Consider the following 16,456-nt stretch of genomic DNA (forward strand, 5'->3'; position numbering starts at 1 on the left):
ACACACAAGATCTATTTCTCAGTTGGTTATAGAAATCAGTTCAACACACACTCTTCAACATTTCTACCAGGTCAGACTCTACACAAATGTAGCCAAAGGGGAAGGAGGGATATTGTTTCCATTTTATCTCCTCACCACAAACAATGCACTGTTGACTCTATGCCTTGCAGGTGTGCGAGAGGTTAGGCACAATTCCTGTCGCTGGATAGTTTGGAGCCATAATTTAGATTCACATTTCACAAGGACACTGTACAACATTTTGAGATTGTTGATCTTGGTCTCTCCAGCTGAAGCTGTTCTGCTTTTTATGTAAAATGTTTGGTTTGGGCCACGGATTAGGTTAAAATTACTTTTTACTGAGCTGGATGCCCATTTAAAACAGATCCTTGCTATAAAGCCATTTCATTCTTGACCTTCCATTGCTAGCAACATACTTTAAAATCTGCCATAAGAACTGTTGCCTAAACATTTTTAAAAGTTTTTTTGTATGAGCAACTTGGTGCTAGAATATTGTAGGATATGATGTAGTAACAGAGCAAGAGATAAAAATGAATTGCAGTCCAACTGCAATTTAAGTCCCAGGAAGTTTAAGAGTCTTGTAAGAAATAATGCCCTTTCATAGTAAGTATTGGTTATGTGTAATTGAAACTGACTTCTAGCTATATTCTTCTTTTACAGGAGTTCTTTTTGAATGTGAAGGATATTCTTCGAGCTCCTACTGATGTGACAGGACAGTTTCAGAAATGGGAAAATCAAGAAGTAGAGCTGAACAAAAAGTGAGTGAAGCATTCCTATTTCTCTTTGAATTGTGTCACTTCATGTTTAATTCTTTTTTCCTTACATTATCATTTACAATGTGTATACTGATATTTATGTCTTTAGCATTCCCACTTAACATCCCAGTTCTTCACAAGCAATCGTTTTAATTTTGGGACAGCTTTATGAAGCTTTATGAAGTATAGATGAAACTCTCAATTTCCCATTTGTTTATGATAAGTACACTGGCATGCCTCATTGCCATGTTTGTGAAGGGAAAGAGAACTTTTTTGTTAGGTAGCTGTAATTTTCTTCACTATGTGAAATCTTGTCTTCTCTCTGAGAAATGACCAATAATTCACAGTGGCTACAACTGGAAAAACAGTATTTTATGTATTTCAAAGTATAGGCTATCTGAGAAAAACAGAAGTTAAATGACCTGACTAAAACCATGAAAGATGCAAGTGCCATTGTTTGAAAATAATGTTGAGACAGTGATATCAATTTTGCAGTCTTTTGACTTTTATAACAATACTACCATTGTTATTTGTAATGCAGAAAGCTTCCTAAATTACTTCAGTTTTGTCTGAAATTTAAAATAGAAGCATCTTACACTATGGTGCTAAAATTGTTTCCTAGTTCAGTTCACTGTTGTGGTCGTTAATGTTACTATTGAAGGATTAAGTGCAGATGTTTCTGTGTAGTGATATGCTCTGAAAATTTTATCTTTAACTTGAGGTTGGTGGAGATAACACCCTTTTCTAAAAAGGTGGGAGATAATAAGTAATAGAGAGGTCAAAAGGAACGGATAAAGAAGTGGAAGGAATGGAAGATACGCTTAGTGGATATTTGGTTTTGTCTTCTTTCTTCTACCACTTCTTTTTTCTTGGAAAAAAGACATTGTTTGAAACCATGAAACCTTTGTGTCATGAAATGGTACTTAATGTACTCTATTATTTATTATTCCTACTTACCTGTCACTAACGTTACAAAGGTTTGCATGAATTAATTCCTTTTTTCTACTTGTAATATCTTCATAAGAATTCACTTTGTGTTAACTTTCAAATTGGTGCTCCTTCCTGGAAAAATAATAAACAGAACTCGGTTGGTACACAGGGATAGGAGAGCAATACTGTAAAAAAAAAAAACCAAACAAGCCCAAGAAGATACTAAATAAGCAATTTCTACTGCTTTAAAAAAAAACTTGCATGAAAAGGCCGCTTGCTGAAAAATTGTGTGATGTAATTTGTTTGGATAGTTGTTGCCAATTAGATTATCCTGCCTGCCTTTGTCCATAGCAGTCAAACAGCAGCATCATGATAATGCCTTTTTTCTCGCTCATCTCTTTTTCCTTCAAATATAAAATCTGACCAGCAAAAAGTTACCTTACTTTTAGGCCATCCCCTTACTCTTCTAACAGAGACTCTTCAGAGTATGTTGCAGGGTTTTGGCAGTAGTTAAAAAAAATCTTTTTCTTCTCAGTTTTCATGAGAAGAAAGCAACAATTCATGAAGCACTGTGTGACAATATTGATACCCGCTCTGTCTTAGAAGAAATGCGCTCATTAGTCAGCCAGAGTAACTCCTATATTGCTGCAAAGAAATCTTCCAGACAGATTCCTAACAGACTTCTTTTAGAAAACATCAGCTCCTATCTCACTCAAATGCTAAAGGTATGTAACAGCAAGGAGTAATGTTGCTATTGCGCTGTGCAGTTATAACTTGTATTTTCAAGTATGGCGGGATCTGTACAGTCTTTGTTTAAATCTTAAAGGAAACTAAATATCTTCCACACATCCCCCAGCCAAAACAACCCCAAACTGCAGTGTGTGCTGCAGCAGGAACAATTTTGAGTCCTCCATGTTACGTTATGTTTTCAGCTAATGTTTTGTTGAATGGGGGAGAGCCCCTAATACGTTCAAGAAAGATTAGATAGTTGAAAAAATATGAGGTCAGAACAAAAAATCTGACAGCTTTAAAGCTAAATCTGAAAGCCAATACTTTGTTTGTTGTATCAATTATAAATCAGAGCATTGTCTTGATAGAATTGTGAATTCTGGGTTAAATGAGAACTATTTGAAAGCCTAGTATATGTGGTTTTGCTTAGTTTTCACATACCTGTGAATTGATGTGTACAATCTTTTCTTTTTCTTTGACCAGATTTTTGGTGCCATAGAAAGTGATGATGCAATTGGTTTTCCTGTTGGAGGGACTAGTCAAAACATAAATGTAAGTGAAAGACAAAGTACACTAAACAAAATTACTCTGTATCCTTTGAGAGCTTAGGTTAAAGTGATGAGATTACTGATATGTAGCTGAATTGCATTCTTTTTGCTTTTAGCTTTTGAATCTGATGTAATTAATTGGCTTAGGAAGCAGGATTTTTCTTTTGCAAGAGTTGGGGTTTTTATAGATTTGTTTGGTTTAATGACAGACAAATTGTATAGCAACCAGAAGAAGAGTTATCTTTTCTTCTGAATGTTGAGTCTGTTTCCTAAACCACATGTGAACTACAGGCAGCACATGCTACAGTCTAAGGACTCATTACAAGTATTTGTATGCTAAGTAGTTTCAAAAATGTAATTATACTGATTAAACTTCTTTGTGGTATACCAGAAACCAGCCTGGAGGCAGCTGGAGTTTTATCCACATTTCAATCTCTTTTCTGAATTCATTTGCAGCCACAGTTTTATGTGGCTTTTAAAGGCTGTTTTGCTTTAGTTACCCAGAAGTTCTGCTGCTATGCAGAATTTTTTTTTAAATACCTGAGAGGTACCTGATGACAGTGCTGATGGGCTCTGGAGTAACTGGAACATTTTCTGGTGCAGGCAGGAGAAATAACTCCATGTGAAAGCTGTCAACACTTTGTTCATGCCAAAAATCTCTTGTGAAAACATAACTGCTATTTTTCACATATTTTTCTGCATTAAAGGTGTGACCATGCACCTTTCTATTCCTCCTTAGAAGGAATAAATGAAATATTTCTGGTGGAAAAAAAGAAGCACAACCTTTTATTCATCAGAGGAATTGGCAAGCTTGCTTGTGGTCGGAAGAATGGGAATGAACACTCATCTGATAATTGCCAATGCAAATACTTACATTTGTGTGTTATGGAAATTTCCATTAGTGATATAATATTTCAGTATAATAAATCAGTATTACCTACCAAGCCCATCAATAGTGAATAGTGATTTTTTTAATTTAGCTCAGAATTATTTTGGATTTCAGAAAAAAGTTAGCACTTTAACAGTTACCTTTTAAGGGAAAATGAAAATTTAATTTATATTTAACAATTAAGGCAGTGTTTTCAGTAGATATGCTTTAAGGAAGGATTGGTGATAACTTGAAGCTAAGTCCTTTTACTCCTTTAAAATAACACTAAGGGTAATAGAGTGAGAAGACTCTTGTTCAGAAAAAAAATAAAAAAGTCCTGTGTTAACACATGTTGTTGTCCACAAAAATTTGATTTGTAACCCATATGCAACAAGCCAGTAATTACACCCTCAAGAGCAACACTAATTATTTGTTTCAGAGTTGTGCAAGCCTGGGTGCTTGTTGGTTTTCCACAAATCAAGCACACCAACTATCAAAACTCTTTAGTAGTTACGCATTTTAGAAAACAAAGCAACTAGTTTTCATTGGCTACAAGTTACATAATTCTCCTATTAATTTGTATTCTATCCTCACTTGGTTAATAATTTTCTTGCTTCCCATGCTAATTAGTCTTCATGCTCAGTCTTTCTGTTCTTTTGTGTCAGTGGGCTCCTTGGGTTGGTGGTCCTTGAGTTGGTGTTTGAAATTGCCTTTAACCCAGTGGGAGCTGATCTAGTACTGCTGCTGAATTGGCTTTATGAGTTTCTTCCTTATCTTGGGAGTTCTTCCAAGTGTTCTCATTGCCTATAAATTATTTGTGGCATTCTTTGTGTTCACTATCACAGGGTGGGATGTGGTCCATCCTTCTCCCCAAGTTTTGTTAACCTCCCCTAAGGTCTGAGATCACTGTAGTATGTCCAGCCCTAAACCTTAACAAGGCAATTCTACCAACAAGTGGTTTGTTTTCCTAACACCTGGACATCACTTAGATCTTGTTTGTTAGCTGCTGACTGTATAAGGGATTACATCTCCCTGCTTGCTGATTAGGCTTGAAAGGATAAAAAAATCAAAAATTAAAGGGTATCCTTTCTGAAAAAAGTTTATACATTCCACATTTTGCCACACTGTTAGCACAGTTGTCAGGATAATATTGTGCTAACATCTCTTACACTCAAGAAGCTTTTATCACCCAGGCCAATACTGGTGCACTACAACATAAAAATGCATAATTTCACAAATATTTTGTCTGTTTCATTAAATATTATACTGTCTTTCAGTCCTCCATGCAAATTCTTATTTTTCTTAGTACAAATTAGAGGTGAACTTCCAAGGTTCAAAAACTTATCATTAATTACAGAAGGCTGTGGGTCAGGCCAGTTGTTTCCTTGTTTAAATTAGAGATGCAAGAACCAATTGAGTGAATATCTCCAATAAAAGGCATGATCTGGTTCAAAAGTGCTGAAACAAAAATTAGCTTAATTACCATGGGTCAATAGTTTACTTGAAAAATGGGTATAAGAGATCTGAAGTCAGAAAACCTCAGTTCCTTAATATCATTTTCCAAGTGAATTCAGCATTTCTCTCAAGTAAGTTATTGTGGAAATAAAAATCTTTCATTTTGAAATGACTGATAAAATAGTGGCTGTGCCTGCTTTCCCCATACCACTTTATTTGCATGAAGAGGTACGTCCAGTGCAGAGGGCGAGCGGAGATGTGACTGTTCCTCACTTTCCAGAGTGTGTTCCTTGGGCCAAACTTGTCAGCACTGGATCTGACTATGAAGCTGTTTGCAGTGTTCACTTTTATAAAAAGTTTTAGCAGGGCACTTCGTTCCTTTTCGCAGGGGCGCTTTTACAGCATGACAGACTATCTTGTCCCTTAATGGCACAGAATTTTTTTCATGGAGATTAAACAGACATGAAAGACGTGTGGAATTTGTAGAAAAGACAACAGTTGGCAACTTTTTTTTCTCTCCCCCACCCTCCAAAGTAATGAAACTTTTAATTTAGACTTTCCCTCAAGGGCCTGGCTTTTCCTCTTGGGATTCCAGAGAAGTGATGGCAGGCACTGATCTGTAGTTTTTTTTGTAGCTGTTCGCTGCTTGCTGCTGCTATTCACTGCCATTGAGACCAGACTCATAGGACTTTTTGTCTGAGATTTTGTGCCTAGTGTTTACTTACACCTGAAATAATTCAACAGTAATCTTTCCTCACTTTTGTGGGAGAGGGAGTTGTATGAGGACTATAGATAATTGCACTGTCTATACAACTAGCTTAAGCAAAAATCTCAGGAACAGATCTATGTTCTAATGAAAATTAGTCCTAATACCAGCTTCACATGGTGTTATTATCTGATAAACTGCTGGGCCTCCTTCAGTACCTGAAGGAGAAAATTCATCTGAGTGCTGTTTTTGTCCCTGCACTGCATTATAGTTAGCTGGATGGTGTCATAACCCTGTGGAGGTGATGGATCTAACTGAAAGGGGGTGAAAAAGGAATGGGGAGAGGCTGAACTTGACAAGCTGATTTTATCTGTGCAAGAGGAAAATTGACAGCTAATGCAAATTGTCATCTATCCTTTGACATCAATAGAGCAATGACAATTTTTATTGATACAGATCTGCCCTGAGGGTCAAGTTCCATCCAACAGCACATAAATATGAAGAGGGTAGGAACATGTTTTTATGTCTAAATGATGATTAGCTAACTGTGGAAATAATGCTCCTGCAGATTGAATCTACAGTGATGCCATACCTCCAAGTTCTTTCTGAGTTCAGAGAAGGTGTGCGACAAATTGCCAGAGAGAAAAAAGGTGAGAGTTCACTTTTTCCTGTACTGTTGCATGTGAGACTTGGAGGTCATAGTACCCAAACTGGAGGAGAGGGTGGAGGTGTGAGTGTGAGGCAGCTGATAGTCTCTCCTTGCTTAGAGAATAAAAGACATCTTTAAATCAGAGCTGCTTTGAATTTTTGCATCTCTGCTGCCTGTCTCTTTAATTTGGGAATCTTTTTAGGCTGCTAAACTAATTTTCATTTCTCAAAGAATCTAAAAGTTCTGGAATGATGAGGTGTAGCTGCTGTTTCTCTAGGTTAGGGCGCTCCTTGCTTTCTAGGTATGAAAGTACCCATGATTTCCCCAGGGAGCTTGCATTTTCTTAAAAGTGTAGGTTGCTTCACAGTAATAGTGTCTACATTTAAATAGCCTGAGATGTTCACTATTATTTGTTAGCATAGTTGGAATTACAGCTCCCCTGATGGTAACTGAGTGTTCTCTTTGGAGAATTCACCTGGGAATTTGCTAGAAGTTTCAGGTTCAGGTTTTCTAATCCCTTTGAAAAGCTTTGATCATGGTTGTCTGTGTTGGCAGCAGAACTATAGAGTGTTAAAAAGGTTGTTCCATAAAACTTTCTTTGATTTTACTGATATTTCCTAATGGAGAAGCTCTTAGTATTTTCTGCTGTTCCCTGTGGAATGTTGCATGTCTTCAACATGTATTTGATTTTTGTTTTCTTAAAACTTTGACACTGGGATTTGTACTTTAAAGCAAAACAGGGCATTTTTTTATACATAAAACATACAAGTAACCCATATATTACACTGAGTTATAAAATTACTTGAGTATCTGGTAACCTATTCAGCTGGAAAAGGCTCTGGACTCTCATTCTGCTATTGTTTGGAATCCTTCTAAAGCTGATAATTTTGCATTAAAAGCACAAAACTGTTTTTGCCAGTGTGACTACTCTGCTACTATTGTCGAACTCTTATAGGCCTAATTGATGCTGAGAAATAGGCCTAGTAATAAATTCCAATAGTAAATATTTTCTGTAACTTGAATTAATTAAAGAGGTTTGTGTGTATATCCTCAGCCAAAAATGTAAGCTTTAGTCTTTTGGTATTTAACATACTTGTTTATATGAAGCTTTTTTTTCCCTCTTGCTTTATGGTGGTTGAGCTAAACGGATCATTGCTTTTAGCAGTGGTAAGGTTTAAATATCACAGGGCTTCTTGTAGATCATTTTTAGAGCACACTTGGCTCTAGACTGCTTACAGGCACTTGAATTTCCTACTTGGAAGGCAGTGATTTTTTTTGCGTGAAATACACTGGACAGTGAGAATCAAGTTGGATCTAGTTGCTGCTTGGTTGGGGTATGGAGCACTGCAATTTGACCAGGGAGGCACCTTTTTTTTAACCTGTTTGATCTATGGAAGCTGGGTGGTGGTTGGCAGGGCCTGCACTGACATACTGCTGATTTCTTTCCTTTTACCCATTAAATTCTTGCTTGTGGGAAGCGTTAAATTACTGTAAAAGTTGTTCTGATTAGTGTCTGGGGATATTGCCTCTGCATGGCTGAAGGCAAAGGGAATTTCCTCATCATAGCCTGTTGCTGGCAGGGTTGTGTTAAATATTATTTAAAACAATCTGTATTGCTTTAAGTATTCTCAGATGTTAAATAAAAAGTATGTGGCTCTGTAAAACCTGCAGAGTATTACAAATGTCCCCACCCATACACTTGAATATTGAAAATCTACAAAACATTTCACAGAATAACCATTTTTTAAAGCTATGGTTTTTAGGAATAATCAAAATATATATACTTTGCAAAAATGTTACCCTCATCCAGAACGGGTAGTGTTCAATTGCGGACTTAATAATTCTCACAGTGCCCCCTACACCTTCTCCCCTCTTCCAAATGTCATGAGTTGACCAGAACTGGGACAAACTCTCTCGTTGTAGCATTGCCTGCTCTTGTCTTTTGCTGCCAGTCTTTACATCCAGCATTCTCCACATGCTTTTCAAGTTCCTCTTTTTCCTTCCCATCACAGTGTACTGATTCACAGCATCTCAACATCTGTTTCACATCTAATAATCTTTGGCTTGAAATTCACAGAAAATGTGAAGAGGTCTGGGAAATCTCACCCAAGGAGCATCCATCTGCTGGGATGTTGATGGGCACTGGTGATAAGGCATTGTCCCACTGGTTTCCTGGTCACTCTCATCAGTGAGAGCCTCTTTATGTCCTGAGGCAGCCCATAAACAACCCCCTACCCAATCCTAAACACATTTGCTCTGGAAGTGCCACATGCAAGGAACAGGCACATTTCAGCCTTAAGCAGTGCTGACTCCTCTGTATGACAGGATTGATCAGAGGACGTGTCCTCTCGTAAATAATATGTTTCATTATACATTTCTCCTTGTTGGGTTCCTTCTTCTTCAGCTTAAAATTTTTCATGATTTTAGTAAACATCTATAACTGTGCAGATGCTGTTTTGATGAATAAGCTGTAGGTGTTTCTGATACAGTCTTGATATGATATGTGTAATTCCTTTGCCTAGGTTAGAGCCAACACCTTTTAGTGTCAACAACCAGTGAGGTAATCTTATCCCTGGCTTACCTTAATGGCTGATTTAGGGTTGCATTGCAAATGACTGTGGTTCTCTGTGTGTAATTGCTCCAGATCAGGAGAAACAACGACTCTGTTTCACAGCAGACAAAAGAGGTTCTATACACTGCAGTGGCTTCCTGTGCAAAGAGAGAGCCACAGAACACAACCATGCACTGAAACAGGGTGTTCCTTTTTATGGTTTTGGGATAGTCAGTGCTGTTCACTTGTAGCTCTCTGAGAATTGTGGCAGAGATGAAGGCTCAGGGATGATACTTGTACTTACCAGAATGTGCAGTGTTTAGGAAATTGGCTGGATGGAAGCCTCCACTGCCTGAAGTAATAACTTTGAGACCCTGAGTACTTCTTAGGTTTAATCAGCTAAGAATTGCTGAAAGGGAGAGCATTTGTTACACTTGCTAAGTGTTCTTCCCAAATACCAGCCTGCCTATAAAAAATGCCACTGAATTCACAACAGCAACATACTGGGTCTCTTTGATATATTTAGTCCCTCTTAACTGTTCTGCTTCTCAACTGATACAATTTCTCATCCAAAAAATTATCTTGTATGAAAAAAATTATCCTAGTATGAAGTTTTATTTTCCTCTGAAGAGCTTATAGCATATATTTCAGATAAATCATAAGTTCTCAACTATTTGCTGTCATCAAAGGCTCTTTGATAAGTTTTCAAGGGTAAAAAAATATTAGCCATGATGTCCTGATCACCATGCAGAAAGCCAAACCAAAATTCTCTGTTCTGCTGCAACTAGATTGCTTGAAATAAAAAGAGGATGTTGGGATTACAGTTCCTCTGACAAATGTATGTGTAGTTATCAAATCAACAAAATCATAGTCCTTCAAAGGACACTGTTAGATTTAGCACAGGATATGTTAATTTGTGTTTTTTCTAAAATTAGATTTTTAACCTTTCTTATTGCACATCCTGCAGCAATCATTAGGAACTTCCTGAGTCATATAGCCTTTCACCGTACCCTGGCAGAATTGTTGCATCATTTCTGAATTGCCTTGGATTTTCTTTCTGTTCCCCTTCAGGAACAGTGAGGGTATTTTGGAAGAAATTTATGATTTTCAAGTCTATGCAAAGAAACATGCTGCTTCTCTGTGGCTGAACTGAGGCAGGACTTACTTATCACCTTAAAAGAAAGACCTTTGTCTCTCTGTGTGAGAGAGAGAGGTAATTTCTTAATTGCACTTAAGTAAATATGTAACTGGATAAAAGTATACTTTCGCCAGATTTTACTTCACTAAAAGTATTTTTCATGCTTTGTAGTAACTGAAGTGCTGCAGTTGAGTGATGCTCTTCGGGATGACATCCTGCCAGAACTTGGAGTTCGATTTGAAGATCATGAAGGTACCCAGTTATCTCTTGAAACTTTGTAGGAGCTGTTTTTATAATCTTGCTTTTATTCTAAGAAGTGGGAAAACAAACTGTAAAAACTAGTTTTGAAGAATTCAGTAAACTCAAGTATTGCAGAGCTATAGCATATCATATGTGCTATAGACAATGGCACGTAATAGGTATCATATATAATGGTGTATAATATGTATGAATATATATTACAGAACTGTATATTGGAATACACGTACAGAATAAAAAAGCATACATTGCAATAATTTTCCCTTTTTTGTGTAGCACCTAATTTCTTAGTCACTTTTGAATAGCCACTGAGTTGTATTTACATTCAGCATGCAAAAAGAAAACAATTATCACAGGGTGAATACATTTATCTTCGACTAATCAAGAAATGAATCCATCTCTTTTTGCTTCTTTAGGACTTCCAACTGTGGTTAAATTAGTGGATAAGGACACATTATTGAAAGAAAGAGAAGAAAAGAAAAAGGTAGTTATTTTAAGCATACTATATTTTTAAAATTTAAAGTAATGTATAAGCTATGGATATTTTCACATTTCTTTGATAATTCATAAGAAAAATCATAGCAGAATAGCAACAAGGAAGATGACATAATTGATACAAAAATTTAAGTGCGTTGGAAAAAAGAATTTTTCGAAACAGCTTCTTAAAAATTTTGTGAATTTGACCTAGTGAATAACTCTAAGATTTTTTATTTGTTTGCTTTTTAAGATCTTAATATAACTAAGGGATGTACAGTATTGCATTCCAACTGTATTATCTCTCTGGAAGAACAATTCCAATGAGAAGCTAATTCAGACTTCTTTTGTTTGTACAGATGAAGTCAGCATTTTCCATAAAACTACTCTGTCTTCATCTGATAAATGAGGAAAAAATGTACTGGCTAAATTTTAATTTAGTATGGATTAATGAGATATTCAGGATGTGGGGGAAAGAATTCATATTACTCTATAAAGCTTGAATTTGTATGTGAATTCAAAGTGCATGTGAATTCAAAGTGAATTTGAATTCACATGCACAAGGTCTATACAGAAACCCTGCTTTTTGGCACTTCCTAGCATTGATATTTGACATTGTAATATTTAAGAGTAACATTTCATATGTTCATCCTCAATTTTACTAAATAATAAAATTCTATCATGATTAGAAACATTTGGAAGACTTTCCAACATTTCTCCTTCTATGTTGATGTTTTTCAGAACAGGGAGAAGTAAAAAGTCATTTTTAGTCGATTCCAGATGTTTTCATCACAGTGACATTGAAGGCAGTTTGTAGCTGCTGGGTAGGACCTGCAGCTAGAGTTCCTTTTCCTTAGAAACAGCATTATGTTCAGTACTGGCAGAACCCTTGGAGAACTGACAGGTCTTTCCTGGGCAAGTGCAAGATGGGATTTTTAGCAAGCTGGCTAAATTTGGATAGTTGTTTCCCTAGGAACATCAAGTGATACAACTGCTGCTTAAGGAACTGTGATATCTTCACAGCTTGAGGCAAGAGCTTAAAATATCATTGAAATACAGTCTTTTTAAGAGTCATTTGCAAAGTGATAGAACAATTTCTTTTAGGTATTCTTTTATAGGTATCCACTTTGCATGCAAAATGCATTCTGAACAGTTAAAACTGGTTTAACTCTGAATAAAAGCAAATTAAATCAAAGTCATACAGTGGGGAGTATCTGATAATCCTAATTATAAGGCATGGTGGGTTTGCTGCAGGTCATGCTATCAGTTCTGTCTGTAATTAGATATCCAGGGGAGCTGGCTCAGCTTTGTAGAAAAAAAAAACAAATGAAATAGTGCATTACCTTTTACTCACTAACACTGCCTCTTACAGATAGAAGAAGAGAAAAAAAGGAAGAAGGAAGAAGCAGCCAGGAAAAAACAACAGCAGGAAGTAAGTAACCTGATTTTGAAGGAAAGTGTAGGCAGCAGTAGTCACGTGCAGGAAAGAACATTAGAACACAGGCCCTCTTAACCAGGAGGGTTAATGTTCTTAACATTAGAACACAGCCTTAACCAGGTCTCCATTTCTTTTTTCTGTGTACAATTTCCTGCTCAGAATGGCTTTGTCTTGCAGTTCAGAGTTGGACTTTCAGTTCTTATAGAGAAGCCATTTTTGAAAACACAACTAAAGCCTGCATAAACTTATTACAGAAGAACCTGTAGCACTTAATTTCAGTCTATAAAAGGTATTACCTCCTTAATTGACAAAGTTGAATCTTACATGCTTGTTACAGTTGAAGAAGATTTTGCTAGTGACATTTATTATTTTATTCCCTTTCTAATATCATAGGTTTATGTGAAAAGGTTTTCTTTTTCTCCTTTTTTTGTCTTTTTCTCTGTAAGAAATCCTCTGTTCCTTGTGATTGAGCAGGGAAATGTTTTATCTCTGTGATTGGAATTCAGATAGCTCAAAGGTTTTGGGCTTTGGATGGGGAATAGACAGAGGAGATGAACTCATAAGTTAAAATACTGTTTGCCATGCTGATGACTTTAACAGTACAGGAAATACATTCCTGCGTTAAAAAAGGAAGAAAACATCTCAAGAGCACCAAATAGAGAGATAAAACAAAATTAATAGCATTTATCATCCACAAATTCCAAGTACCTTTTTTCATTTTTTCAAAAAGGTGATTCCTTTGCATTGGGCAAAAATTACATGGAAAAGATTCTGAGATGTGTTTGTTTACAGATAAGGGAAAGTTCAGTTTGTTTTTAGTGCAATTACTGCATCTGATTCCTCTGTGACCTGCATAGAAACCTTTGCTTGTCAGCAGGAAACTTGATAAAGGTGGTTCCCTTTGCAGTGAGTTAATTTCTGAATATTCTTTATGATAGTAGCTATTCACTTTGTGTTGACTGAAGAACCAAGTTAGCAAGAATCAGGTGTAATTTTTGGAGTATATAAGCAAATTATTTTAAGTTTCTGCAATGCATCTGCTTTATAAAGTGGATCTCTACAGATTTAAACCAGTTTTTTCCCCAGACAAGCACAGGTAAGACCTACTGAGTTGTTCCTCACTCCAAGTTTCTTTTTACATAATAAACAATTATGAATTTAATGTTCCTTGATTTTGAAATTATAGTCTACTTTTCCTTTTGCATATGTGACAGGTTGTCAGTAATTAACTGTGATGTTAATGCATGTTTTGTATTACAGGCAGCAAAACTGGAAAAAATGAAGATTCCACCACATGAAATGTTTAAATTGGAGCTTGACAAATATTCCATGTTTGATGAAAATGTAAGAGGCTTTTCTTCATACAGGGAGTAGTTTTCCTTCCCCAGTTGTACATATTTATTTGTATATTTTTATAGCAATCTTGTTCCAAACCTCCAGGGCAGTGCTATTAACATAGCAAGAGGAGGGAAGGAGAGAAAGAAAAAGTGGTATATATGAATGTTATTGTGCACTGTGGAGCAAGGTCCCTGTTAGCCATCATTTCAAGGGTATTTTCCTTCTACGCTCCTTTGTACAGTCATGATACATTTCCTTTGGCTCCCTTTAGCGCAAAGCAAAATATATATTGTGGGTAGGAATGTGTATGATGTTAATTCACAGATTTACTACTCTGGTACAAGACAGGGTATTCATTTGCAAGTACAAACTCCCCAACTTGCCAGAAGTGATGTTTTTTGGAGAGGTCCTGTGTCTCCTGCTCCCTTCTGCCCACTGTTTTGCTCTCTCTTGGCAAAGGCTCTCTGAAGGGGCTGTATGCATAACTTTGCTCTTGATTGCTCCCCTTGGGGATAAAAGGGTTACTTGGAAAACTTAAAGCACAGTTTCTTCACTTCTACTTGATTTGGGTCATTGATCTGCCTTTGCTTCTCTCCTTCACCTACACAAATTCAAGCTCTGGGGACAAGTCAGAATGGAGAGGATAAAAACTAGAAAATAATCCTGCAAGCCAAGGAGAATGTCCATAAAAATGCTGATCATACTTTCTCCATCAAGAATATAAATGTCTTCCTGCTTTTGCTTTAAGCCTTGAATTCAATCTGCTAGTATGATTAAAAGATTATTTTAACCATCTGTTCAGGAATTAGTCATTATTCTCTTAACTAAAACTATCTAGAAGTTAGTGGTCTAAGCTTCCCTTATGTGGTTCAGGACAGAAGATAAATACACCCTTATGCCTCTTGTTTAGCTAGGAAGAGAACATTCAGAAATAGTCAAAGTTAGCTGTCAAACTTCTAGGTGACTAAAATTAGATACACTCCTTCCTGACAGCCTGTCATTATGACATTATCTCCCTATCTTATTAAAACATGGTTCCATAAAGAACAAAAGCGGTCCAAGAATTTAACTTAAATACTCTTTTTCTTTAATATATTTCAGGGATTTCCCACCCATGATACAGAAGGCAAAGAACTTAGCAAAGGACAAATTAAGAAGCTAAAGAAACTTTATGAAACCCAAGAAAAGCTACACAAGGAGTATCTACAAATGGTTCAGAATGGAAGTGCAAATTGAAAACAACAGGACTTTTTATTTGGAAGGCGAGTGCTGGGTTCCCATTGAAGAAGTGAGCATATACTGATGCTCCAATTTCTGTTTACACTTTCTTTTATGTGCAAAGTAAAATTCCTGTTTACGTGGGTTAATAATGTCATCTGGAAATGCAATAAAAATCCATTATTAAAAAGGCCAACCTGTAAGAAGTTTCTTCTCAACAGTAGCAGCAGTGGTTGCCAGTTTGTTTGTGAAGGTGCTACTCAGTCAGCAAATCCACATAAGGATTCTTGTTCATTATAGCTGTCCAGGCTTTGGTTAATTTGTCCTGGATACTGATCGCTATCTAAGACCCAATATTACAGTCAGAGAAATTTATTGCTAAATGGGAGCTGAGTAATTTGCCCCGCAGTAAGAACAGTATTTTCCAGATGACTTTAGTATCTTTACATAAGCAGGAAAAGTGGGTAGTTCCACTATGATACTTATTCTAGCTGCTGTTAATAAAAACTCTCATAAGTATACCCAGAACACTTTGCATAGTAGAAGTTAACTGTCCCTTTGTTGAAGAAGGGAACAGATCATGAACCTGCAGTTGCAGTCAAGTGGGTAAGTACAAGGCAAATGCACCTGCATTGAAAAAACAGATGGGAAAGACATGAAGGACTGATGGCAGAGGTGGTGTGTTCTTGGAGCTATACCTTCAAGGAAACAGAAGCCCTGCCAAAGGATCTGATTACCCAAAGTACTCAATACCTAATTACCAGTTCAGAGCCATGGGGAATTAACAGAGGGTTTCCTACTGATACACAGTTAGTAGATTGGTTTGCAGTTAGGGAATACAGCTAGACATTGCCCTGTATTCAAGACTGATGTTTTTAACATGACAATTTAACCCTGAGGTAAAAACATTTCTGGTGTAGTATGGTCACATTATATCTGCAGGGAGAGTTCTTTGTTGCCTAACAATGCATTTCACTGGCAGAAGCTACTAAATGAACTAAAGTTCATGAAATCCTGAAAAAAATATTTCACCCACTTCGCAGCTGCACAGAACAGCCAAGTGTCTGATTTGTAGAACTATATTCATTCAGTATTCTCAAGGTGACTTGCAGATAGACATACTGTGACACCTCACTTCTCTCAAGTCTTAGGTTCATACTACAATCATCAGGCTATGTTCCTTAATTAAACCATCTTTGCTTTTCTTTGATATTTTTATATTTATATTCCTCCTTCTGATGAATGAACACATTATTTGGAGTAACAGAAAGGTCTACTAGGGTTTTTTTTTTCTAATTTGTCCATATTTACCTTTGAAAACATATGTAAGGTCAGTAAAGCAGATGCATCTTGTTTGCAGAAAATAAAATCTGTTGTGAAGTA

At 36.5% G+C, this 16,456-nt stretch overlaps 1 protein-coding gene across 4 annotated transcripts in view; it reads left to right on the forward strand.

Moving 5' to 3' along the window:
- The window catches only part of CARS1 (cysteinyl-tRNA synthetase 1), a 33,323-nt gene extending 16,867 nt beyond the window's left edge, over nt 1-16,456 (forward strand). For 2 of the 4 annotated variants that reach the window (XM_015630219.2, XM_033514975.1), the window contains 9 exons: nt 679-776; nt 2,239-2,428; nt 2,916-2,984; nt 6,578-6,659; nt 10,519-10,599; nt 11,022-11,089; nt 12,452-12,511; nt 13,778-13,861; nt 14,957-16,456. In XM_015630219.2, coding sequence (XP_015485705.2) covers nt 679-776; nt 2,239-2,428; nt 2,916-2,984; nt 6,578-6,659; nt 10,519-10,599; nt 11,022-11,089; nt 12,452-12,511; nt 13,778-13,861; nt 14,957-15,091 — 867 coding nt within the window. In that variant the 3' untranslated portion in view covers nt 15,092-16,456. Of the gene's footprint in view, nt 1-678; nt 777-2,238; nt 2,429-2,915; nt 2,985-6,577; nt 6,660-10,516; nt 10,600-11,021; nt 11,090-12,451; nt 12,512-13,777; nt 13,862-14,956 lie in introns of those variants that run through there. The other 2 variants (XM_015630221.2, XM_033514974.1) reach the window with 2 other exon arrangements.

Source organism: Parus major, chromosome 5 (genome assembly GCF_001522545.3).
Source record: "Parus major isolate Abel chromosome 5, Parus_major1.1, whole genome shotgun sequence".
In the NCBI taxonomy this organism is placed as follows: domain Eukaryota; kingdom Metazoa; phylum Chordata; class Aves; order Passeriformes; family Paridae; genus Parus; species Parus major.